This window comes from Macrosteles quadrilineatus, unplaced genomic scaffold, assembly GCF_028750875.1.
Source record: "Macrosteles quadrilineatus isolate MER2022 unplaced genomic scaffold, UCM_ALF_1.0 Scaffold_1__1_contigs__length_201487025, whole genome shotgun sequence".
Classification (NCBI taxonomy): domain Eukaryota; kingdom Metazoa; phylum Arthropoda; class Insecta; order Hemiptera; family Cicadellidae; genus Macrosteles; species Macrosteles quadrilineatus.
Genome location: NW_026542594.1, coordinates 66,871,900 through 66,898,186, shown reverse-complemented (window position 1 = coordinate 66,898,186; position 26,287 = coordinate 66,871,900). Strand labels below are relative to the sequence as shown.

Genomic DNA, 26,287 nt, shown 5'->3' with positions numbered 1-26,287 from the left:
ATAGATTTTAAAATCAATTTAGACAAATGGAAATTAGCTTAGTCAGCAGGTTTGCTGCAGCAGGGTTTTTATGGGGTAAAAATTGGTTTTTCTCATTTTTGACCCTCAAAACATAAAATTTCCCAATTTCTCTCTAGACCTTTTAAAAGAGCTTAAAAACAAATAATTTAGTATGTCAAAGTGTTTTTGTACGGTTATTGGTAACGGAAAAAATCCAAACAATAGTGCATTTAATTTAAATTCCCCTGTTTATTCTTATGGAGAATATTGTTCAAGATTCAAGATTCAAGATTCTTTATTTTCCAATAATGTACAATACATAAAAGTGACATATTTTATAAAGGGAAAAAATATTCCTCACAAGACTACACGTCTGTGCGTGAGGAAGAGTCCATGGCACTCGCTGGTCACTCTTAAAAAATATATACAATTACATAAAACAACTTTTCTAGTTAACAATAATATAACTTATTCATTAAAATTAAAAATAAAATCAAATATCTTAGTCCTGGCCAACATAGAACCATCAGAATATACGTTCTAAACACTTGTTAAGTTAAAGCAAATTAAACATTAAAAATACCCCTCAAAATAAAATAAAATAATAATTACAAATTAAAAACAAAAATCAATCCGGTCTAAAAATTTTGACATAGGCATGGGTTGGCTGATAAGTTGGAGATTTGATAGATTTTTTATTATTTTTTTATTCAAACGTATGGTGAATGAATTAAATTTTCAGCAGCCGTGGGGCCGACGTGTAACAGCCACTCTCCAACTATTCTCCCGAAAACGGCTGCACTGCTACTCTCTGCCTGAATGATATTATTTGGAAGATTTCGGTATAATTGATGTGCAATATAAAATGGATTAGAAAGCTCTATTCTGTAACCTAATCTGGGTATTGTGTATCCAAAGTTTAATCGGTTTCTTGTTATATATGTGTGAGTTGGCTGTGTGAAAATTTTGTGTTTGTTGTCTTTAATGTAGATTAGAAGGGTTTTAATAAATAATTGTCTAATATTGAGTACAGGAAAATCGTGGAATAGCAGATCAGTAGAATATCTTTGTCCTTTTTTTAGAATGGTTTTTATTATCGAGCGCTGTGTCACCCCCAGTGGCTCCAGCACGGCGGAGGAGGCACCACCCCACGCCAGAACCCCGTATTGCATTATAGATTGCACATAGGCGAGGTACACACTCCTGCAGTGATCCGGAGTGAGCACATGGCTCAACTGCCCAAAAGCATATATCATTTTTCTTAATTTTTGTTTTAAATACTGTATGTGTGGTACCCATGATATTTTTGATCTATGACTACGCCTAGATATTTATAAGTTAAAACCTTTTCAATTATTTCACATCCACAGTTGACGGACTCCGGATCGCCACAAGAGTGCATTTTTAGGATCCTCTGTCCTGGACCATAATTATCTCTAAGGATAATTGGTAAACTTTTAGTTTTTTGTACGTTAACAGAAAGTAGATTGTGATCAAACCAGTTTTTTATTTTGATGAGGTCAGAGGATGCCTTATTGTAAACCTCATTCCAGGTGCTTCCGTATGATACCAAAGCCGTGTCGTCAGCAAACAGAAATATGCTTCCATTTATATTTAATTTGGATATGTTGTTAATGTATACCAGAAAAAGCAGAGGTCCAAGTGTACTTCCTTGAACCACGCCATAGTCAACAATCGTTGGGTCACAATTTATTCCCTTAATACAAACATATTGTTTACGATTTTTGAAATAGGAAGAAAACCAATTTAGTGTGTTATTTTTTGCCCCTATTAATTCAAGTTTTTGTAATAATTTGGATCTATTTACAGAATCAAATGCTTTTGCTAAGTCTAGGAAAGTTAAAATAATTTTATTTTTCCATTGATTTTCTCATTTACTAATTTGGTTAAGTCAAATAAAACATCGGAAGTATTTTTCCCTTTCCTAAATCCATATTGTGATTCAGATAAAATTTTATTTGTTTCAAGATAATTAGTTAATTGGATCTTTACACATTTTACTAGAATTTTATCTATGGTGGTACGTAAAGATATTGGTCTAAAATTACTCATTTCAGCTTTGACACCAGATTTGTAGATAGGGATGACTTTTGCAATTTTGAATAGGTCAGGAAACACTCCTGAACGGATACTTAGGTTTATCAGATGTAATAGGGGTTGAACAAGATAATTTGAGAAGGTCTTAACAAGTTTTGCAGGGATGTTATCCCATCCTGGAGCAGAGCATCCTTTTATACTATTAATTATATTTATTAGTTGTTCTTGATTGATCGGCTTCAGCTCAAATACAGAATGACAGGCATGGTGATGATCCTCCACCTCGGGTGGCCCCACTGGATTAATAGCGCTAGCTAGGTTGTAGCCTACATTAGCAAAGTAGTCATTGAATTGTTGGCTGATATTTTTTATGTCAGGAGCAGCAGTGCCTCCGTCACAGAAGGCCTCCACCGGGAACGGTGCGGGAATGTGAGGTCTACCTGACACCTCTTTGATAGTTGTCCAAAATTTCCTAGCATCTCCGGCTGCTTCTTCGATTTTATTCTTGTAATAATTGAATTTGGTGCGTTTAATTAGTGAATGCAGCATGTTGCGGTATTGGTTATATCTATTTTTTAATTGCCTGTTGTATGGATTCTTTTTTACTGTATTAAAGAGTATATCCCGTCTCCTTATTGATGTCAGCAATCCTGCCGTAATCCAAGGTTTAAGTTTTCTACTTTTTGCGTTTACTTTGACTTCCTTGGAAGCATCATGAATAATAGTTTGGATAGTTTCAATTAGATTAGAAGTACAGGTATTGATTTCTCTACAATTGGTAATATTCTGCCAATCAGATTCTTTTAGTTTTACATCAATTTTATTCCAATCAATTTTTATTTTAAATGAATCTTTCGAGATAGGATGTCGTTTACTAGGTTTAGAAATTTCTAGAACAATAGGATAGTGGTCCGTTATATTAGTTTCAATAACCGCCGGATATGCTGAATGACATGGTTTTAATTTCAAAAAGAAGTGGTCAAGACATGCATTACTATCAGGGCGAGTTACTTTGTCAATGCATTGTATTAAATCAAAATCACTAAGGATGTCAACATATTTTTCTTCAGCTGAGTTAAGTGATGGGTTTAAAATATTGCAATTTATATCACCAGAGAAAATACGTACATACTCTGGATGGGAAGTGGAATTATAATAGTTATAAACACCATCAAGAAACAATTGAAGATTAGAATTAGGGCTCCTGTAAACGGCCCTATTTCTATTATGTGAAATGTAGTTTGGTTCATAATGGATATCTTTTGATAAAACTTGTCAAATTTATTCATTTTACAAATGGAAATTCATTTAGTCAGCAGGTTTGCTGCAGCAGGGGTATTAAGGGGTAAAAATTGGTTTTCATTATTTTTGACCCTCATAACACAAAATTTCCCAATTTTTCTCTATACCTTTTTGAAGAGTTAAAACCCAATAATTTAGTATATCAGTTTTTTTTTTGTATGCTTATAGGTTACAAAGAAAATTCAAAAAATTGTAAATTCAAAATTCTTATGTTATTCTTATAAAGAATTCAAAATTCTTATGTTATTCTTATAAAGAATATTCAGGGTTCCTACAGACCTGGAAACTCAGGGAAACGGATAGGGCCAGGGAAGTTTAGGGAAAGTTTTTAAAATAATGCTTAGTCAGGGAAATTTACTAAAAACTTTTATAGTTTATGAAATGAGATAGTTACTAAAGTTCTGAAAATCTGTGGTGTGTCATTTTATAACAATCTTTTTGTTTTACTTTGAGCTGTAAGTATTTAGAATTTGATTTGGTATTGTATTAATAAATGGCCTACCCCTGCTACGGCAAACTCACAGACTAACCAAACTTCCATTTACCTGAAAGGATTTCTACTAAAATATTCCTTTATAATTTTCAGATTTATTTCCTATTAAAAAAACATTAATTTTAATAATTACTTTGGTTTGCTGCTACAGGGAATGTAATAAGGAGAGTGTTTTTTATTGAAATCTTAATAGCTTAGTATGAAATAAACAAATTCGCTAAAACAAGAGTAAAAAAATAAACAGGTCCTGGGTCTAGGTCTTACCATGAGACCTGCGGTAATAGCTTATTTCTTATATGGGAAATTTGCTAAAATGAGTTGTAAGGGCGGCTATTGGGATGGTGGAGGCCGTGCAGGGGCGGACTGGCCCGCCGGCCCACCGGCCGGTGGGCCGATGCGCCTTCTCAACGTTCCAATATTTGCGCCCTCGTTTAAGGAAAAATTTTTTTAAATTAAAAACAATGAGCCGAGATGTATTTCTAGAAAGCAAGAGGAAAAACTTAGGAGTAATAGTTTCAGCAGTGAATAGCAAAACATAAGTCGGGTGTGGTGAGACCTGAATAGACACTGTCGACAAGCGAGAGCAAAGCAACTGTTCTCTCTCGTACGTGTAGGCATACTCCGAGTGGATGACACATTGCTCTGTGGTCGAGCGACTTAAAAACAGCTGTCCGCTTCCCGCGTAATTTTACGCCGAACCCGAAAAAACTGCGCTGCAACCGGCATCTGTCGGCGACTCACGGTGTCGTCGTCTGTTGTAAACAACTAGTGAAGAGTGTGAGCTGCCAATTGTGTCTCTGTTTAGTGTCTGATTTTTGTCTCTGTGTCGAAAGCTTCAGTTTAGTTTTATATTCATTACCTACACAGGATACATGAACGTAAGTAGTTTTGTAGAATCACTACTCTTACAAAATTTAAACTAGATTTAGTGTATTTGTAGACTTAACCAGTACACAGTGAAGGTTAAACAGTATTTTAATATGTTGCTACCGCCTATTAATTGATGATTTTAATATGCACTATGGCAATAATTGGGTAAACTTTCATATTTTTAAGTTCATATAGCCAGCCCTAAATTTCTTCGTAGTTCTATCTAGATCTAGGCTATAATTTCATATCGTTTGTAAAAATAGGTTAGGTAAGCCTACCCTATTCTCGTGTATTTGTAGACTTTACTATTACATTATATGAGTTAAACAGTATTTTATTTGTGGCTAAGGCCTATTAATTAATGATTTAAATAGGATCTATATGAACTATTAATTGGATCAAATTTGTTATATTTTGGTACACTTAGCCAGCCAAAAATATCTTCCCAGTTCTATCTAGGCTATAGTTTCCTTTTCGTTTGTAGAAATAGGTTAGGTAGGCCTACTTCACTGCCGAAAATATCCTGAACTTTAAATTGTTTTTAAATAACAATTTAAAACATCACCCTTATTTGTAAGTTAGGCCAAGTAACTTATTTCTTTAGTTATACTAAAGCCTGGATAGTGCTAATTGCCCCTGGTGCTTGCCCTACCAATACCTTTTATGCATTACACTTAAGCATTTTGATTAGTGAAATAAAATAATTTGAAGACCTAATGTTATTTTTGAGATAAAAAGTATCAGCGATCTTTTATTTTTTAGCCTTTGGTAAAACAAGTCTCAGAAGCCACTTTATATTGCTTAGCAGATAAGGTTTATTAACTATTTATTGGGCTTACCGTATTAACCTTAATTCTTGCGAATGTTCGTTTCGTCCCAGCAAATAAGTTATTGATGGTGTTCAAACTTATGGTGGAATGTTTTGGATACTTAGTTCATAAACAAGTTTGAATAGTTTTCTCTTACCGCAGGCCTATGGATCTTAATTATGTTACAATTAGTAATTAAAGTTGAAAATGGGCACTGAACTGGCGGCTAGTGATTGGTACAGTTTATCGTAGCCTTCAACTGTGCCAATGACAGAGCGCCTAGGGATGAGCTTGTTAAACTCTCCCAATATGAAATTGACCACTTCAGCCGTCTGTTAATACTGTTAATACTGTTCATACTGTTCTATGAAATGGCGACCATACAAAGTAAGTATTTTAAGCCAAGTATGAATGGAGATGAGTGTAGGATGAGTGGCGCGATCTTGTAGTCTTGTTAGTGACTAAGGCCGACTACGTCATATGGATTGTCAAAAACTCCTGTTTTGTTGAAGTAAGATTTTTCCTCCAAGCTATATTATCTGTTTAAGCGTTGATTGTAAACTCGATTTATCATTTATTATTGATTTAACACTGGTAGTAAATTTATTTTTTCATTATTACAGCTAGTAATCCATTGAGTCAGTCATTTATGCTTTTTCATTATGTCTTTCATTGGCTAGTTTGATTATGTACCGTTGAATATATATCTATCAATCTTCACCAATTTACTTAAAAAAAGTAACGCGCAATTGGTTTTAACTAGGGATGGACGGGATTGAATTTTTAGTTCGGGACGGGACGGGACGGGATTTTTATTTCCTTCCCGATTTTCGGGACGGGACGGGACGGGATTTTTTTCCGTGCATAAAAAGAAAGTACTGTATTGCAGTTACCAAAAAAAGACATACGAAATCAATTTTTACCATTTGTGGCACTGATCTATAAAAACCAAAAAATGGGTAACAATTTCCAGGTACCTATAGTAACTTGTGACTCGCGGGTCACGGGGTTATCGTCTGTATGACTCACGGTCACGGCGAGATCGTCGTCATGACTCGCGATCACGGCGCGATCGTCGGTATGACTCGCGGTCACGACGCGATCGTCGTCATGACTCGCGGTCACGGCGCGATCGTCGGTAGGACTCCGCGGTCACGGCGCGATCGTCGGTATGACTCCGCGGTCACGGGGTTATCGTTGGTATGACTCGCGGTCACGGCATGATCGTCGGTATGACTCCGCGATCACGGCGCGATCGTCGTTATGACTCGCGGTCACGGCATGATCGTCGGTATGACTTGCGGTCACGGCGCGATCGTCGGTAGGACCTCGCGGTCATGGCGCGATCGTCGGTATGACTCCGCGGTCACGGCGCGATCGTCGTCATGACTCGCGGTCACGGCGCGATCGTCGGTATGACTCGCGGTCACGGCGCGATCGTCCGTAGGACTCCGCGGTCACGGCGCGATCGTCGGTATGACTTCGTCTCCTGCGTTCGCGGACCTATCGCTTGCAATAACGGCGTTATCGGCACTCGCGAAGCGGAAAAATCGCCGACGATCGGACCAAATCCCGTCCCGAAAAATTCCCGAGTCAAATGTAATCCCGTCCCGATAATCGGGAATATTTTTTTCCCGAAAAATTCCCGAAATTTCGGGACCCGTCCATCCCTAGTTTTAACAGCACACAAAATCAACCTACGTAAAATGTATCTGTATTAGAGCTATCAATATAAGTTGTTACAGATATTTGTTGGATTGATATGGATGACAAACCAAGAAAAAAGCGGAAGTCTGGCCATGAGTATAAAAAAGAGAAAGAGGCTTCTCAGCGGAAAGAGGCTGCATCATCTTGCACAAAACTTACATCATTTTGGGTCCAGACTTCTCAAAGGAAGCCTAATGAAAATGAAGAAAACTGTCCAACTACAACTGCTGTCACCATCAGTGATGAAACGTCAGTTGCAACATCCAACATTTTGACTATTGATGAAAATGAAGAAAACTGTCCAACTCCAACTGTTGTCACCATCAAAGATAAAACCTCAGTTGCAGCTTCCAACATTTTGACTATTGATGAAAATGAAGAAAACTGTCCAACTCCAACTGTTGTCACCATCAAAGATAAAACCTCAGTTGCAACTTCCAACATTTTGACTATTGATGAAAATGAAGAAAACTGTCCAACTCCAACTGTTGTCACCATCAAAGATAAAACCTCAGTTGCAACTTCCAACATTTTGACTATTGATGGACATGATGACAATGAAGAGTCCGAGAAAGCAGATTCTCACTCTCACATTACTTCAACTCAAATAGTTGCCACTCCTAGTCAAGACGATGAATGCAATGCATTAAATTTTTTCCAAAAGCCCACACCAAGAGATGTCAGTGCGTTTTTTAAATATCATCCTCAACAACTTACAGAAGATGAAAACTCATCACCTTTGCCATTTGACAAATGTGTATATAAGTTTAAAAGCAATTCTAATGAATGGTTCAAACGCAATTGGCTCTCATACAATCAAAAAGATAAAAAGTTGTATTGTAGTGTATGTCTGGCTTTCTCTGACAATTCCTCTATTTTTTGTAAAGGATTTGACAGGTATAGACATGTAATGCAAACAGTAGGAGAACATGAGAAGTCCAAGTCTCATTTAGAGTCTGTAAAATGTTTTGTAGCTCATAATCAAAAAAGGTCTATAGATTTTTTGTTGTTTGAAAAACAGTTGGATAAACGAAAACATGAAGTGGCCGAAAGAAGAAAGGTTGTGAATGGAGTCATTGATGTGATTAAGTTGATTGGTAAACAGGGCCTTGCTTTGAGAGGTAAAAGGCACGAAGAAGGTTATAGCCTTGGTAACCCCTCTTTCAATCATGGAAATTTTCTAGAAATCTTTCTTTTACTTTCTAGCTATGATGATTCATTAGGAAAACATGTTAAAAATGTTATCAGTACTAGTACCGCTGCTTTAGAGAAGAGGCAAAACAAAAGGGAACAAGAAAAAGATAAAGAAAGAGAAAAAGGGAGAAAGGGAGCAAGACAAAGAGGTGGAAGAGGGAGTCAAACAACATTTTTAAGTAAGACTACAGTAATGAATATTGTTTCAATTATCAAAGAAGTTATGGTAGCTGACCTCGTGAAGGAAATAAAGCAATCTGTAATCTTTTCTGTTCTCATGGATACAACCATAGACGTATCAGGGTATGACCAATGTGCAATTGTATTGAGGTATGTTCATGGAAAAGAAGTGAAAGAAAAGCTGTTAGGATTGGTTACTGTACAGTCAACTACTGCAGAAGGACTATTACAAACTTTGCTGACTCTGTTGGAGGCTAATGGACTGAATGTAAAGCACTGTGTTGCTGATGCCTTTGATGGAGCATCTAACATGAGTGGAGAGTATAATGGACTTGCCGCTAAATTGAAACAACTGGTTCCCAACCACACACACACATGGTGTTACGCACATGTTTTAAACCTAGTTATGACAGATACTGTTCAATGTTTACCAGTAACCATCTCATTTTTTGGACTTTTACAAGAGACCCAAGTTTTCATAAAGGAATCTTGTAAGAGGCTGAACGTTTACTTGGAGAGAAATCCAAAGATTCGATTGACATCAATTGGAGCAACAAGATGGCGATCAAGAAGTGATGCTGCAACTAAGATTTTTGGGTTCTCTTCTTGCTGGTTCTCAGATGATGGAACAGAAAACAAAGATATGACAAAACTGGTTTATCCTGACCTCGTTATCACTCTCTGTATAATCAGCAATTCATCTGAATTCAATCCAAAGACTAGAAATGAGGCCAACGCACTTCTGTCAAAGTTCCTTTCCTATGAAACCATTTTGATTTCTATGACTTTTCTTAAAATCTTCAGTTCCACCACGCCATTGTCGGACTACTTACAAACCCAAAATCTTGACTTCACCCAAGCATGGGCATTAGTTGCCGCAGCACAAAAGTCTTTGGGAAAACTTCGTAACGAGTTTGAATTTGAAAATGTTAAGAAGGCTGCTGACAGATTTGTGTCTTACATGACTGCATCCATCGACAAAAAGTTAGATGAAGACCCTTCTTTAGATGCAGACAAACTGTGCATTGAGACAGAATTGCCCAAAAAAAGGAAACGAACCGCCAAGAGAGTACATGGTGACTCAACTGAAGATGCCTTTGTCAAATCAACTGAAGAAGACCAGTTCAGGATAAAAGTTTATAATGTCATAATGGACAAAATAAATGGAACGTTGAACTCAAGATTTTCTGACCAAAAACACTTATATTTGGACCTGTCTTGCTTCGACCCTAGAAGATTTCCCGAGTTTAAGAAAAATGGACTGCCCCCAAATGCCTTGGAGAAAATTTGCACGTTGGTGCAAGATGTAGACAGAGAAAAACTGAAAGAAGAACTCCAATACTTGTTCAGAGTATGGTCTGATTTAAACTTGACAATCGAAGAAAGATTTTCAGAGTTGAAATCTAAAAGTGAGTCGAGCAATGATGAATCCACTGAAGATGAAGATGAAACTAAGACATGCGAAGATGAGGAGGAATATAAGACTTGCTCTTACACATCAGAATGCAAGCAGTGTATCAAGTGTGTTTTCAATGTGATATATGAGTACAACATGTACTCAGTATCATTTCCTGAACTATACAAAGTCTATAAATTTATCTTGACCATCCCTTTGACACAAGTTAGCTGTGAGAGAACATTCTCAACACTCAAATTTGTAAAATCAAGACTTCGGGCAACATTGAACCAAGATAATTTAGAGGCTCTTATTATGATGCAAATAGAAAGAGAGAGGGTCACTTCCATAGACAACGATGTTGTAATAGCTAAGCTATGTGAAAAGAGCGATGAAATGAAGAGGCTCTTGATCTATTGAATAGTTGAATAGACTGTAATTTTTGTGTAATTAGTTTAGTTGTTAATAAAATTGACTTTTTTCAAAACTAACTCATACTTTCATTTCCGTCTCGTCAATACAAAATCTGACTAAGTTATAAGCCTAAACAAAACCAACCTTAATAAAGTTAATCTTAAACATGATGAGAACAAATATAAATTTAAAACAAATTAACAAATTATAGTTTATTTCATTTTTGTAGTTGGCAGTTAAATCAAAATAATAAAACACCTTTTTAGGGTTACAGTTTTGACTTAATGTCATGCTAAAACAGTTTCAGTCAATACATTTGTTTTGTTAACGATAAAAGCATATTGTTTGGGTTAAAATAATATCATAGAAATCTAAAATATGTAACTTCTGTTATTTAGAGTGCCATTGTACAGCAGCTGCAGGTTCAGGTTGTAAACAGGAAGCACATGATTTATATTGTAGGCCTATGTATGCAGCCAAATCATGCGAGGGAAAATAGTGAAAATACGCAAATATAATACAAAAGAACCTTAGAAAATCATTTGTGATTTTGTTTGGATATTTACTGTCAGAGTAGCACCAAGTCGTGTGGGTAAATAGTCTAAATTTTGTAATCCAAACATGGGTCAAGTGTCAGTTATCTGATTTCTGATTTTCCACTGTTAATGCATCTAGATTGCCTAAAAATGCGAGTTTACAGGTATAATTTTTAAAAAATTTTCCGGGGGCGGACCCCCCCCCGTGTCCTGGGGGGTATGCGAGACCCCCCGGTATGCGCCCTCAGGCTGGTCAAGGTTTACGCCCTAATGGAGTACCCAGTCCGCCCCTGAGGCCGTGTTAAATAGAAAATTATGTTTTTAAGCAATAAATACTTAACATAAATATCAAGAAAACTCACAGTACCTAAAATATGCTGTATGGTCAGGGAAATTAACAGAAAACTGTGAGAATTCAATTAAAATATGTTTTTGGGAACCCTGATATTGTAAACTGTTTAAGTTTGCTTGTTTATGGATATTATTTTGATAAAACTCATAAATTTATTTATTTTATATTAAGCTATTAATATTCTACAAAAAATATTATTAGCCTCCCTGTAGCAGTGAACATAGGTACTCGTTTAACCTAATGTTATTTAAATAGAATTAATTGAAAATCAAATTAGGAAAAAATGCAAATTTAATTCTTTAGGTCTGCAAGTTTGCTGCGGCGCGGGTTTTATTAGCAACAATAGGCTAAAAATAAATCAAACACAAACCTGATAACCTCCTGTTATGATTTTGATTTTCCGTTCCATTTTTGCTGCTCTTTTAGCTTCTTTTGTCATGTGAGTTCTATTTTGCTCTAATCGCTTTTCTAAGGACTCCAATCTATCTTTCTTACTAGCCAGATTAGCTCTGGTGTACCTGTTTTGATTTGCAAGAAACAATACCTGAAACAGAATTTTAAATATATTAGTAAAAAAGAAACCTGTATAAAAATATTTTACGCTTGCATGTCGGGAATAAAATACAAGCTCACTGCCCTCATAAGCATTTGTGAAAACCCACCCCACATAACACTTTACAATTTCCAAGTGGACTTGGTGCCTTTCTATAACTATTTTTCCCCTCTCCCAAAAGCTATTAAACTTTTAATAGCTTGGGGGTCAGAATCCATATGAAGCAGATGGGCTGTTAGTGCTCTTTTAACTTTGATGTTCAATAGGAAGAAACAAATTTAATAGACTTAATTAACTTTCTTTAAATTAATTAATATAACAATTAATTTGAATACGTTCCTACAACATTTTCTCTCTTTCTAAGATTTATTGCTTAAAGATTTAATTTTTATACCATAAGTAGTATGCTAGGAATAGATGGACAGGATTGTATTTTAGTTCATTATGAGACGAGACAAAATCAGAATTTCCCCCTCCCCCCTAACATAAAAGGGATTGTTTCTATAATAATATTGATCAAATATTCTTGCAGATAGCAATAATGACAAATAAAATAAATTTGCAGTGTTCTTAAAAAAAATACAACAATGGGTAAAAGTACACATGTACGATAACAAAAACTATTGACTCAAACATTTTCATATTTTGGTGCAATTTAACTGTAAAACACCAATCTAATTAATAATAAAACAGTGCTAGCAAACCACAATCAGGAATTTAAGCCAACCATAACTACTTTTAAAAAACTGAGTTGGGATTGTTTGAGGCCTGATATGGTGTGATATACCTGTACATAAGCAGTGCAAGCTTTAGTAGTCATAACTTTTCTAATTTGTACCTATCACATTATTATAATGACTATAATCCGCGATAGCGGCACCATTGTTAACATCTCCCTCAATCATCGTTAACCCCACATTCACGGCCCCATCATCAACATGTATTGTAGACACGGCACCATCATCGACATGTATTGTAGACACGGTGCCAGCGTGAAGATCTCCCAGATCACGGAGACATTATCATCGTCTCCTGGGTTCCCGGGACCATAGTGAATATCTCTCGCAATTGCAGAGAGATCATCATCAACCTCACCTGCCATATCGGTTACATTTCCCGCGATTAAGGAGACGTCATCATTGTCACTCTCACGAGTTGCGACAAGGTAAAATTGGGGACGATCAGAACGAATCCTGTTTCGAGAAAATCCAAAATCAAATGTAATCTTGCCCTGATGATTTACAAAATTTTAGGAACATAGAAGTATACATTTACAACAGTCAAGATTTACTCAACAACAAATATAGGTCTACAGTGTGCATTGCGAGATGGTCTGTTCATAACTCTAATAGCCTTTTTTTGCAGTTTTAAGACACATGAAACATGACCACAATTACCCCACAAACTAATTCCATACAACAAAATACTGTGAAAAAAGCAAAGTAGGCACTCCTGAGAAAGCGTTTAGGTAACAAATATCGTAAATGCCTCAACAAGCAAATTACCCTATTAAGCCTAATACAGACGCATTGGATGTGTGGGCTCCAGTTTAACGTGGACTCAAGAACAATGCCTAAACGTTTAGCATGGCCTATGTTACAGTGTTCAAAGCTGGGGGTAACTTTACACAAAGATAAAAGCAAACTTTGAGTTTTATTATTGTTAAGAGCCAAACCGTTAGAATTAAACTTGTCAGTGCTTTCAACCAAGGTGTTAGACATCTTACACTGAATGTAAGTTTAACAATAATTATATTCATTTAGCTAAATGTTTCTCATCAAGCCGACATATTGTGAGAGGATCTAAACACACAAACTTCCATAATTTGAATTTTAAATACTTTCCATAATCTCATTAGCATAAATTGGGTAAAAAATAAACTCACTTGACTCAAACATTCTTCCCATACTTGTGTGAACGACTCTAAGGAGAGATCCCCATGGCCCATTCCTTGCTTTACCACATCCATCTCCTTCTTCAGCAGTTCTTCAGCCTGACACAAACATTGCTAGTGATATTCAACTCAGTGTATTGACAATAAATTGAAAGAACAAAAAATTGAATGTTCATAGCAAAGGTTACCTGATTTGTTGCTATCCACGAATCAGTTTAGCTAAAAATTTAGCAACGGAAAAAACAAGCTCTCATCCAACACACAAACATTTAAAGTAATGTTATGGGCAATGTGAGGGGGGAGGAAAGGAGGGATCAAGTGCTTATCAAAGTCATCTGTAAAGGTTTATAAAGGTGATCTAAATTACACAGATAAACTCCATATTCCAAATACAGTAGAGCCCCTCTTAACCGACCATAACGGTTCCGGACCTAGGTCAAACAACTCAAAAGGTTGGTTAAAACGGGCAATCCGAAAAATAACTTAAAAAAAAAAATGAAGTGCTTTTCATTTAGAATGATATAATCATTATTCTAAAGTTGTGTGTGCATTATGTACAAAAGAATCTAAACTTATCTCCTTTATTTTTTAAGTATTGACAATAGAAAAGTCACAAATAAACCCAAATCACGGTAATGGTCACAAATACTTTAAGTGGAATAAATTACAGTCGTAGTCAAGAGTCTATAAATATTCTTATTTTAATTTGTCTAGTAATATTAATTGATGCTTTTCAAATCCATTGTAATACAGTACAGAACTTATCGTGGAAATTAAAGATACAAGCAACCATTTTTTTACGAAACAGGATGTTTATTTATAGCCTGTAACATCCTGCAGAGTTAAGCGAGTTGTTCCCATCGCCGTTTACCGAGCGTGGGAGCGAAAATGCCGAGATTTATAGAAATCAGCGGTTAAACCAAACTGCTCTCAAAACAAGGTCGGTTAAAACAAACTGTAATATTTTACGAGCGAGGGTGTATAATCTGATCATTGGTTGATACGAGGTCGGTTAAAAAGGGGTCTAAGAAAGGGGCAAATAAATTCCATGTTATGAGTTTGACTAATAATAATTATAGTGGCGTTATCATCTTAAATTATGTTTTATCATTAAGAATTGTTTAACCCATTGACAACGACTCACAAGTGTAGCATTTTACCACTGGATAGTCGTACAGCTAATCCACTGGCCCTCAAGTAGTAAGTTGAATCCAACCTACGAGCGGTAGTGTCATAAGATGCTTATATTGGCAATCGACTTGTTCAACCAACGGTGGCATGGTAGCTCAGTTGGCTAGGGCGTTGTACTGACAAGTGTAGTCTTGTGGCCTTTCTACATGCCCAGGTTCAAATCTCGTAAATATGCAATCCATATTGAGCTCGGTAATGTGTGGCTTAGTTGGAGAGGAGTGTTCAACTTAAATAAACAGTGTACGGCTTGGGTGGAAGTTGATGGTATTGCAGAGTTTTAAAAATTCATAATGATGTTAGTTTTAACATGTTATATTATTTAATTGGACTTTTCCAATGTGTCTTGTGTTTTAAACTACACAACGTTTCTGGAGGTGGATACACTTCTCCCGTTATCAAGTGAAAGTATACTAATGTTACATTAAACTAAATTAAATTGACCTTCAAAAGGTGGCCAGTCACAAAAACTTCTTGCTGAAAAAACAACTGTTTACAACATATATGCAACAATAAAAAGATCAAGTACATAATGAAACAAGAGTTGAAAAAAATAAACACGCTGAAAAGAAGAACTGTTAATATATTGCTATACTTACAACCTTACAGCTAAACACAGACACAATCAAAACACTGAACTGACGCTACACTCCGCCACCAAGCTAGCCGGCCCAGGAACCAGGTAACAACTTGACGTCAAAGAGGCAAGGCCAGTACTGACCCGCCCCTGGCCATGCAAAGTGAAACTTCCTACAAGCGCCCACTAGGAGCACTAGCAGCGTAGCGTCATGTGATGGGTTCTTGCAGGTTCCTATCCTATCTAAAATATTAGTTGTTGGGGCGGGATTTTTATTTTTATTTTTAAAATGTTCAGATAGAAAAGGAAGCCATAGGGGCCTAACTTCTATGCTGTTTAAACTGATTGGATCTTTATTTATTTTAATAAGAGCTGCTTCTGTGAATTTTAATTTGTGATAATTATCCCAAGCATGTTTAGGGGTGAGGTTCATAATGTCCAAATTTCACATACTCCAACTGTTAAAATATTAAATTAACAGTGTGTTTCATAATGTCCAAATTTCATAAGCTCCAAAACTATAACTTTCAAATAGGGATGGTCAAGTCTCGAAATTTCGGGAAATTTTCGGGAAATTTTAAATCTCGTTACACGAGACGAGATTTCTTTTTGGCCGAGATTTTTATCAAGACAAGAATAAAAAAAAAAATTAAAAACGCCTGCAGAAAGTCAATGCAATACCCGCAATACAGGAGCGTGTTGTAGTTGCGTTTCCTTTGCGAAGGCGTTCTTATTTAATTAATTCTTTAAATGTAAATATTACTTTAATTATTTTAATAATATTACTTTAATAACATTTGAGAAGTTTTGTTAAGTGTAAGCAGTGTGAGGAATGTTTTATTACTATAAAAAGTCAAAACAAGTAACTATTTTATAAAAATTAATATTGCTTTTATTTTATGATTTATTTTATTTTAGGATAAGTTGAACTCTATCCTAACTGATATCACTATGTTTCCTAATCGTAGGCATTTTTAATAAGTTAGGCGTGATTAGTAAAAAAATATCATGCTGATGTTTTTTAATAAAAGATTGTAAATATTCTTGCCTATTATCATTATTTTTGTATTTAAACAGTCATCTAACAATGTTACAAAATCAGGTAAAAATTTTGAACGTGCATTTCCCGTTGTGTATGAGAAGGGAAATCCCGTCTCGATCTCGTCTCGAAATTTTATGAGAAATAAAAAATCTCGTCTCGTCTCGTCTCGAACTAAAAATCCAATCTCGTCCATCCCTACTTTCAAATAATCACTGATTCACAATGTCCAAATTTCACAAACTCCAACGTTTAAACATCAAATAAACAGAAGTTTCACATCAGTTTTCAGCAGTCAACGTGTTAATTGAGAGACGGAACAGTTAAGAAACTCAGCTGAATGCTTGAATTTCAAACAGAAATATATATTTGTGAATATATATAAACAGAGAATATTTTTGTGTGCTATTAAAAATATAAAAAAGTAAATTTGATTTGCACATTATGTGTTAACACATAGTTGAGTCACACAGCTAAGTGTTCTTCAGTCATTAAAATGCACGTATAATCAGTAGTTAAGCCCCGGCGGACGGTGCCTGCTATCTGACCGTGGCAACCACTGTAGAGACTTCTGACCCAGATTGTACAGTTGGAGATTATGAAATATGGACATTATGAACCGCTCTGTTTATTTGATATTTAAACGTTGGAGTTTGTGAAATTTGGACATTGTGAAACGCTCTGTTTATTTATTATTAACGTTGGACTTTGTGAAATAATCGTTGGAGTTTGTGAAATTTGGACATTGTGAACAGTGATTATTTGGATGTTATAGTTTTGGAGCTTATGGAATTTGGAGATTATGAAACGCTCCCATGTTTAACTAGTCTAGAGTTGGCCGTGTCTCCTTTTTTGGTGTTGTTCTTATGCTAGTTTTATGTGCACCTGAAGTGGGCATTTAGTTCCACCTATATATTCCCTATCACACTCACATTGGCCAATTGGATACAGTACTGTAAATAACATTTTTAGAGGCTTGTTCTTGGTTCGTTGGTTTTTTTTTCAAACGAATTGTCTTACGGTGTTATGTGATTTAAAAGCTGTTACAATGTTATATTTGCGAGGTCACAATGGTATTAGCAAGGTTTTAAAAATAGATATATTATGGTGAAGAACTTCAAAGGTTATAACCTAAAAAAAACTATTAATAGAGGAATAAAAAAATCGTTGTCAATGGGTTAAGATTAAATTAAATACTGAGAAGGAACTGTTCGAATCAAAAGTTTATGACTAAAATTTGGGTGTATAAATTTGTATCAGCTGTTGTTTTGATCTTGCCTGCAAACAGTATGTGGCATAAGCGTCTAGACTGCCAGTGCAACTTCTAGGAACGAGGATCAGATCAGAAAACCCCCCACCACTGCTCCGTGCCGATGGCGTGACGTCAACCATTACCGCAACGATACGGAACTGAGTCATGAGCCTTGGTGGTGTAGTGGATAGCGTGTCGGGCTGATAATCGGAAGGTGCCGGGTTCGAATCCCACTGATAGCACTAACTTTTTGTCAACAATTTTTTTTCATATCAGCAAGTTTGGTTGGTTTGGTTAGGTTATGACAGTTTAATTTTATAATTTAAAAATTATAAAATTGAATTTGAGACATTTATTTTATAATTTTATTTTTAGAACAGAACTATTTTTTCGATTAGTAAACCTTCATCCGAGTTTTTCATTATTAGCAAGTTTGGTTAGTTTGGTTAGGTTATGACAGTTTAATTATATTTAATTTAAATTTAACCTACAAATGATACGTTTTGACAGCAACAGTGATAGAGATAACAATTTTAGCGCCTCTGATCCTCGTTCCTTGGAGTTGCACTGGCAGTCTTGCTAAACGTGGACCATGTTTAAATGTAATTTTGCATCAATGTGGATTGCAAATTTTAAATCATGGCCAAAAGATACAACTAATTTGCCTGGAAATTATAGATTAAACATTGCAATTAGGGATTTGCCGATACCAAAACTTATGGATTCTCTACACCGATAACTGGAAAACCAATTCTCGAGGCCATTTATTTTATTTTACCAATATTTCTGTATGATATTTTAGTATTTCTGTATTTGTTATACTACAACTACACCAACCCCTCTCTTTATACCCTTCTATAAAGTAATTTTGGAGTAATGAGATGTTTTTCAAGTAAAGAAAAAAATTAACGCATTAACAAAATATTATTACTAGCCAATTTAAGTTAAAAATCTTCTAAACACATAATAAAAAAACCATATAAAAATAAATGAAGATATTACAAAAAATATCAAATTTTGTTAGCATAACTAGAGGTGTGCCAGCCTGAGATGTTGGATCAAACTAAACTCGGGGTAATATAGTGATCATCTACCGCAGTCGTCTTCTGCTATCACAGCAACATTTTGATCATCTTGACATATTCATCCTCTCCCGCAGTCATGGAAAAGTCATCATTGTCATGCAGAGTCACAGCAATTTTTCAATTGTACGAGCAGGCGTGTGAGGTTTTGGCATTAACTTTTGACCAGATACCGATATCTATGGCCGCCAAGTATCGGTGGTATTGAGAAATCGACAAATCTCTAATTGCTATGACATTGTCGGTTTCAACAAAATACCCTTTTTATAAACTTTCTATTCAAATTAAATGTTTATTACATTTTTTTAAGAAGGTAACCATCACAAAGTAGCAAAAACTAACTACCTGTGGGTACAAGAAAAACAAGTGCCGACATGTTAGTGAGACACACAGTATAGCTGCATAACTGACTGACAACAATTCACCTTAGATTGAAAGATCTACAAGTTGCAAAGGTAATTAAACCCCTCTTCCAATGTATACTCTTACAATGTATATGCTATCAATACCTTGGCCATATCCTCAGGAGTGTACACTTGGTATGGCCTCTGCTCCAGGTAAGCCATGTGCTGAGCCTGGCCTACCACACTAGCCTGTTTCTTCACATCTGTGGGGTTGTGTAGAGCATCGTAATGCAGCATCGTGATCATCTCTTGCTTGATTAGCTCTTCAGCCTGCAATATTTTACTGATTCAACCATCTTTAATTCTATTTAAATAAAATATAAATGACACAGAATAACACTAGAAGAAAATCTAAGGCCAGGAATACACTTGTAGTTGGCCAACTTACGGGATAAGTGAACATATTTCCTAGGTTTATGACGGACAGAACATATGAAGCGGTTTGATCATGCCACACTAGTAATAAATACCGCCTGAGCCCGTGATTCTCACTCCCCCCTTTACAATCACTACACAGCAAATAAGTTGTTGTTGAGATGCAGATGACACGGAGAAAAAGTAAGGATTGTTGTACTATTTTTATTTTTTATACAAAGAAATCAAGAAATAATTAAGCTAAGTGGTTACAAGTAACATGAAACATTTGAGTTCCTCATACATCTGAAAATCTTATGAAATATACTTTTTTCAAGATAAGACTTTTTTTATATAATAGTAGGTATAAATTATATTTGTTATCAGATTGCCGCTCACAATAACACAAGTGTGGTCAAATAAACAAGATTTTTTTTCTTACTTGGCAGGCAGTAAACTACAAAAAATATGTAGACCTATAAAAAAAGAGATTTAACTTACAAAAATAAGAATAGAAATAAAATCAATTTAAAAAGTTTAAAACAATGCTATATTTAACAACATCACACTGATTAAACAATTACACATTTACTACACCCTTAAGATGGCAATTTTAACTAAAACCGCTACAGCAATGCAAAAACCTTTAATGCCTATGAAAATAATCTTGTGTCATTAGCTGGGTTCTATCTTCTCATGGAAGTCACAGATAGCCTTGTTAGGGGTAAGGTATACATACACTAAGTAGTAGTAAAAATAGTATCATTGTTAACAACTCCTATTTGTAAGATAATTTTATCTGTTGTAATTTTTGCTATTAAGTTAAATTATATTATAATATATATATAGATAAGACATGTAAAACCTTCTGTAGTTCTGTGAGGGGAGGATCAGTGTTGGGAGGACGAAGCACAATATTTATCTCTGATGGCCTGGGTAGACTACGTTGGATAACTTGTGATCTCCTTCGTAGCTCTTCTTCTTCTGTAAATAACATTACGTTGGTAATTCCTATTTCTAGGAGCATTGATCGATTTAATTTGAGCAAAACAAATCTTACACTAATCTCATGACAAATTGACTGTGTATTAACACTCTAAACAGTTTAAAAGTTACACTATTCCAAAATCAACTGTTTAGAAATACTTCAAATTGGCAGAAAATGTCACAAACTTGTATGGAAAATTTCACATAGATACCAGTACAGCCAAAGAACCCTGCTTGATCATTAACTAACTCCCAGACAAATTCAGCAGCCATATCAATGTTTTCAGAAAATAATTAAATTAAACAGGACACGGAATAATTTGAGCAGCTATGTTGGTACATGTGTTATTATCTGTTCCAGTCTTCCACCTAACTCTTGCAGTGAGGTGGAAGACTAGAAGACTTATCTTTTAAGGTGTGCACGTGTTAATGTTTTCATGTTGTGTCTTGTGTATGTATTATTTATTAACCGTTAATGCAATGAAAATCAAGAAATCTCAGGAAAAATTTTAATACTTTAGTGTACCACTACGCATCCGACGATGATGTAATCTACGAAACGGCTGTAGTGCAATTACAAATATGAATTGCGTAAACAGTAGGTACCTAAAATTTATATTGAGTAGAGGTCGTCCAGTGGTTGAAAACTCGACCAAAAATATGTACTGTACAGACTTATCTATTTTCACTCCACGCTGTAAATAAAATATGTGATTGGGATTTCTTCCATTTGTTTGATTTTCTGTTAATATTTTGTTGTTATTTTGTCACCAGCAAGGCAACCCATAAGGCCCATGTTATTTTTTATTCATATTTTGTGTTTTTTTTTTAGCCTATTTCAATTTATAAAGGGATTCTGCACATCTAGGGGAAAATATCTTTCTAACAGTATGCGTAGATTTTCCCTGCAGTGCACACAAGCTGAGAAAAAAGTTTTAAAGAAAACATGCATGCCTATTAATATATAAGACCTGCCAAACTAAAAAAAAAAACATACCAAACAAGTCAAAATATCCCTTCATAGATAAACAAAATTATTTTCTACTTTAAGTATGTACATACTCTGAGCTTGGAGAGTCTGTAGTGCTCTTAGATCAACATCCGCCTGGTCCTCAATAGAGAGTTGGCTACTCTGAGGCTTAGCATCAGTGTCCATGTCATCCTCTGGCACTACAATCTCATAGTCATTCCTAGGCACTGGCAAAGTGCTCAGTCCTACCCTTAGCTGCTCCTTTACCTGAAAATACATCAACATCAGTGTCCCTCAGGGCTCAGTTCTCGGGCCACTTCTCTTCCTGATTGCCATTAACGACTTGGGGTAGCATGGAAATCTTGTGCTGTTTGCTGACGATACTACCTTGTATATCAGAGGAAAAACACCGCTCCTTGCAGAGGAACTAGTGAAAAATAATCTGAAAGATGTGGAGCTGTGGTTCAGGGCAAACAAACTGCAACTAAATGAGACCAAGACAAACTGGTTGACTTGCACTCTGTCACGCACCCCAAACAACATCGGTGGGAGTGTTAAACTATTGGGTTTCTACCTTGACTCAACACTGGACTGGAGCGATCACGTCAAACATGTATGCACTAAGCTGGCTCGTGTCATATTTCTACTGAGGAGATTGAAGAAGTGTGTTACAGGTTCCTACCTGGTTATGGTGTACTATGCTATGTTTCATTGTCATATCTCTTATGGCATACATCTCTGGGGACACGCTGCTGGAGCAGCTAGAGTTTTGAAGCTCCAGAAGAAAGCTGTGCGCATTATAACAAGCAGCCATCGCCATGAGCATAGCAAACCCATCTTCAAAAACCTGGGCATCTTGAACATCTATAGCCACTGCATATGGGCATGCATGCAGGAAATCAAGAACAATGAACTGGGCCTGGTGGACAGGGCTGACATTCAATACAAGAGGCCGAAATCAACTCGATGTACCTCGCACTCGCCTCAGTAGAAATAGGGACTCATTCCCTGGAAGCGCCATCCGTTTCTTCAACAAACTCCCAGCTGCCATTAAGACCCTCGCCAGCAGAAAGTTTAAAACCACCACAGGAAATTTTTTCCGTAAAAATCCCTACTTCTCAATAAAGGAATTCCTGGAAGGTAGTTTGGATGAGCTGAAGTAGAACATAGCGACCGCCATGAGTACATACTAAAATTATGTTTTTTTACATATTTTAAACTTGTGAGTCATATACATATGTGCGGAAATAAAATAAGTAGTTTTTACGCAGACACAGCCTATTCCCATTATACGATGGGTCAACGGCCAAGAAGATGGTAATAAGGTAATGTTTTGGACTTTTTAGGTTTGTAACCAGTAGAAACACGCTTAAGGAAAGCGATTGTTTTAGAGAATTTATCACAGTCTAAATTATCTTTAATTAACAAAGAGCTTTTTATCATGGAAAATTTTGACCAAAGACTTGAAGGATTCATAGATTTTGATGAGATATATAAACTAGCATGCAATCGTCATTTACTATCCTCACGTTGTTTTCCTTACAAAAATTTACTCCTTTTCATACCTATCCTTAGATTTTTCAGGCAGTAGGTTTAGCGTAACTAGATTTGCTTCCTCTTGTATGTCTATTTCTAACTCATCAAAATGCATTTTAGGCCATTAATTAGCTCATTGTAACACTTACTTAATGACGTACACCTTATAAGTCACTGACAATTGCAACAAACACTAGGCCTTCTCAATAACTAAAAATATAATAACCAGCTGATTGGTGTCTGGTAAAACTCATTAAAGTACATTAAAATAGCGTATTTTGGCAAAAAAATTATTACAATAGTCTCTTACCAAGATGTTTGTATAAGCTGTAGAGCCAGGCTGAGGACCAAGTAGGCCCCCATATATGCCAATGCAAAATAGTTTTTATGACACCATACCACATCCTTGTTCCAAAGGCACGACAATCGGCATTTTCCACTTTCTTATGAACGAGACCTAACTTGTTGGCCAGAATTATTTATATACATTGTTTGATACTCTTTGTCAAATTATCATATTGCTTGTTTTCTCTATAACATTTGTTTTGTGCTGATTTAATTAACATCTGTTACCTATATTCATTGTTTCTTATGAAAATAAAATATACACAATTTTACAGTCCACAAAGCTCTTTAGTCATTTTTTTATTATAAGTTTATTTTCAACCTTTAATTCAACGCAACGCAGATACCCAACATACATCCTTATACTTTAGCAAGATCCTTACCAGATCAATAACAGTTCAAACATAAAATAGGGCTTTAAATCTAAGTTTTTTAAAGATTTCATCTACATACATTAACAGTCATAACTAAGAAATATATATTTTCATTAATTAAGATCCTACAAATGGGCAGTTCTCCAGTGTACTTACCAGGTGCTGGTAGTTGCGCATTGCTGCAGGAGTGTCAGGTACATCCAGTTGCTCCTCAGGGTTGATACTGAGTTTGTCTCTCAGTGGGGTTGGAGTAGCCATTGCACTGCCTGTCCTGGGGGTCTGGAAACCAGGCGTGCTACCTATACAATACCAAACATCAACAACCAGTCCTTAGGGTTGATACTGAGTTTGTCTCTCAGTGGGATTGGAGTAGCCATTGGACTACCTGTCCTGGGGGTCTGGAACCCAGGCGTGCTACCTATACAATACCAAACATCAACAACCAGTCCTTAGGGTTGATACTGAGTTTGTCTCTCAGTGGGATTGGAGTAGCCATTGGACTACCTGTCCTGGGGGTCTGGAACCCAGGCATACTTTCTATACAATACCAAACATCAACAACCAGTCCTTAGGATTGATACTGAGTTTGTCTCTCAGTGGGATTGGAGTAGCCATTGGACTACCTGTCCTGGGGGTCTAGAACCCAGGCGTGCTACCTATACAATACCAAACATCAACAACCAGTCCTTAGGATTGATACTGAGTTTGTCTCTCAGTGGGATTGGAGTAGCCATTGGACTACCTGTCCTGGGGGTCTAGAACCCAGGCGTGCTACCTATACAATACCAAACATCAACAACCAGTCCTTAGGATTGATACTGAGTTTGTCTCTCAGTGGGATTGGAGTAGCCATTGGACTACCTGTCCTGGGGGTCTAGAACCCAGGCGTGCTACCTATACAATACCAAACATCAACAACCAGTCCTTAGGATTGATACTGAGTTTGTCTCTCAGTGGGATTGGAGTAGCCATTGGACTACCTGTCCTGGGGGTCTGGAACCCAGGCGTGCTACCTATACAATACCAAACATCAACAACCAGGCCTCATTGTGCATGCATAATCAAATACTTTTGTCCCTCTTCAAGCAATCAGGGCTACCAGTTTTACAACTTCAGGTGACAACAGTCTGATTATACAATTATATTATTGGTAGGTCCAACATAACCAAATAATACACTGTATACAATTGACATAATAGTGATTAAGTAATCAATCGTTTCTGTACAATAAAACCTTTTTTTAAAAGACAACCTACAAGTAGTTTGTAACCATTGTGTGCAGCCACTAGTGGCAACAACATTACGATGCTTACCATCAGTAATAGCCCGCAGTGAGTACGGGGTAGTCAGAACAGTATTGGGCGTGGAGATAGCCTCTCGCTGTGGTGTTACGCCACTGAAGTCTGAGTTGTGCAAAGGAGTGTTCAGACCTCCCTTGAGTGGTGTATCCACGTGACTCAAGGCCATCATATTTTGTGCTTCCTGAAACACAACAAACAATGTCTACAACGAAAATGAATTCTTTAGGGACAGAAAGAAGAGAGGACAGAGATCATATTATGATTATATATTTCAGACTGCCTGTCCTTGCGGCTTGTATATTTAATTTTTATTTAATGTGTGTTGTATGTTTGTCAAAACATGTCCTAAGTTTAACAATCTTATAATGATGAATAGACTGAGTATGGATGAGATGTGGCTGTAAAAAAAAACTTTTTGTCCTGTGAAACACAATGATATTTTCAAGATACCTACTACAGTATGTTTGAAATATTTGACAACTAGCCCTTGGTGCAGTTTACCTGCAGTACTCTGTCAGTGGTAGGGGCAGGTGTGCGAGGTGTGCGTCCAGCTATGTTGGGAGCTACTGAGTAGTCAGCTAACAATGCGTCTGACGCTCCTTGTACACCTCCCTCAGTGGCTGCCTCCCTCGCTGCTTCACTGGCTCTGCCTAACTTGACCACTTGTTGTAGTTCCTGCAACACATAAATACTCACTATCAAGTTAATAATAAAACTTTAAATATGAATAGATCTAGACATTCTATTTTTATGTTCAAGTTGTACTGTAACCACTTTCAAGATGTTCAAGATGGCGCTCAAACAAGGAAGACAATGATGATGTCTGTGTGACCACAGGCGTCTCCATGACCACGGGAGATGTTCACGATTTTGCCAGGATAGTGGGAGATGTTCACACTTTCACTGTGATCGTGGGAGATGTTCAGACTTTCGTTATGATCATTCAAGATGTTACCACTTTTGCCATAATCACAGATGTTCACACTTTTGCCTAAGGGGGAAAAAACTTAAGTTTCCCTTGTTGAATGGGAAGAAAATTGCCTTCCAGTTCCTGTCTTGAAAATAAGGAAGGAAATAAAAATCCTTTCCCAAACATAAAGTACAAATCCCATTCATTTAA

General features: G+C 36.3%; 1 protein-coding gene across 1 annotated transcript in view; it reads right to left on the bottom strand.

Moving 5' to 3' along the window:
- LOC128983467 (cell division cycle 5-like protein) overlaps window positions 1-26,287 on the bottom strand; it is a 75,632-nt gene that overhangs the window by 25,610 nt on the left and 23,735 nt on the right. Inside the window, exons 6-13 of the mRNA XM_054402764.1 lie at window positions 25,669-25,842; window positions 25,180-25,348; window positions 24,023-24,165; window positions 21,704-21,878; window positions 20,520-20,638; window positions 19,406-19,570; window positions 13,750-13,857; window positions 11,682-11,855 (exon numbers count right to left, since the gene is read on the bottom strand). Of these exons, the coding sequence (XP_054258739.1) occupies window positions 11,682-11,855; window positions 13,750-13,857; window positions 19,406-19,570; window positions 20,520-20,638; window positions 21,704-21,878; window positions 24,023-24,165; window positions 25,180-25,348; window positions 25,669-25,842 (1,227 nt within the window). The remainder of the gene's footprint in view (window positions 1-11,681; window positions 11,856-13,749; window positions 13,858-19,405; window positions 19,571-20,519; window positions 20,639-21,703; window positions 21,879-24,022; window positions 24,166-25,179; window positions 25,349-25,668; window positions 25,843-26,287) is intronic.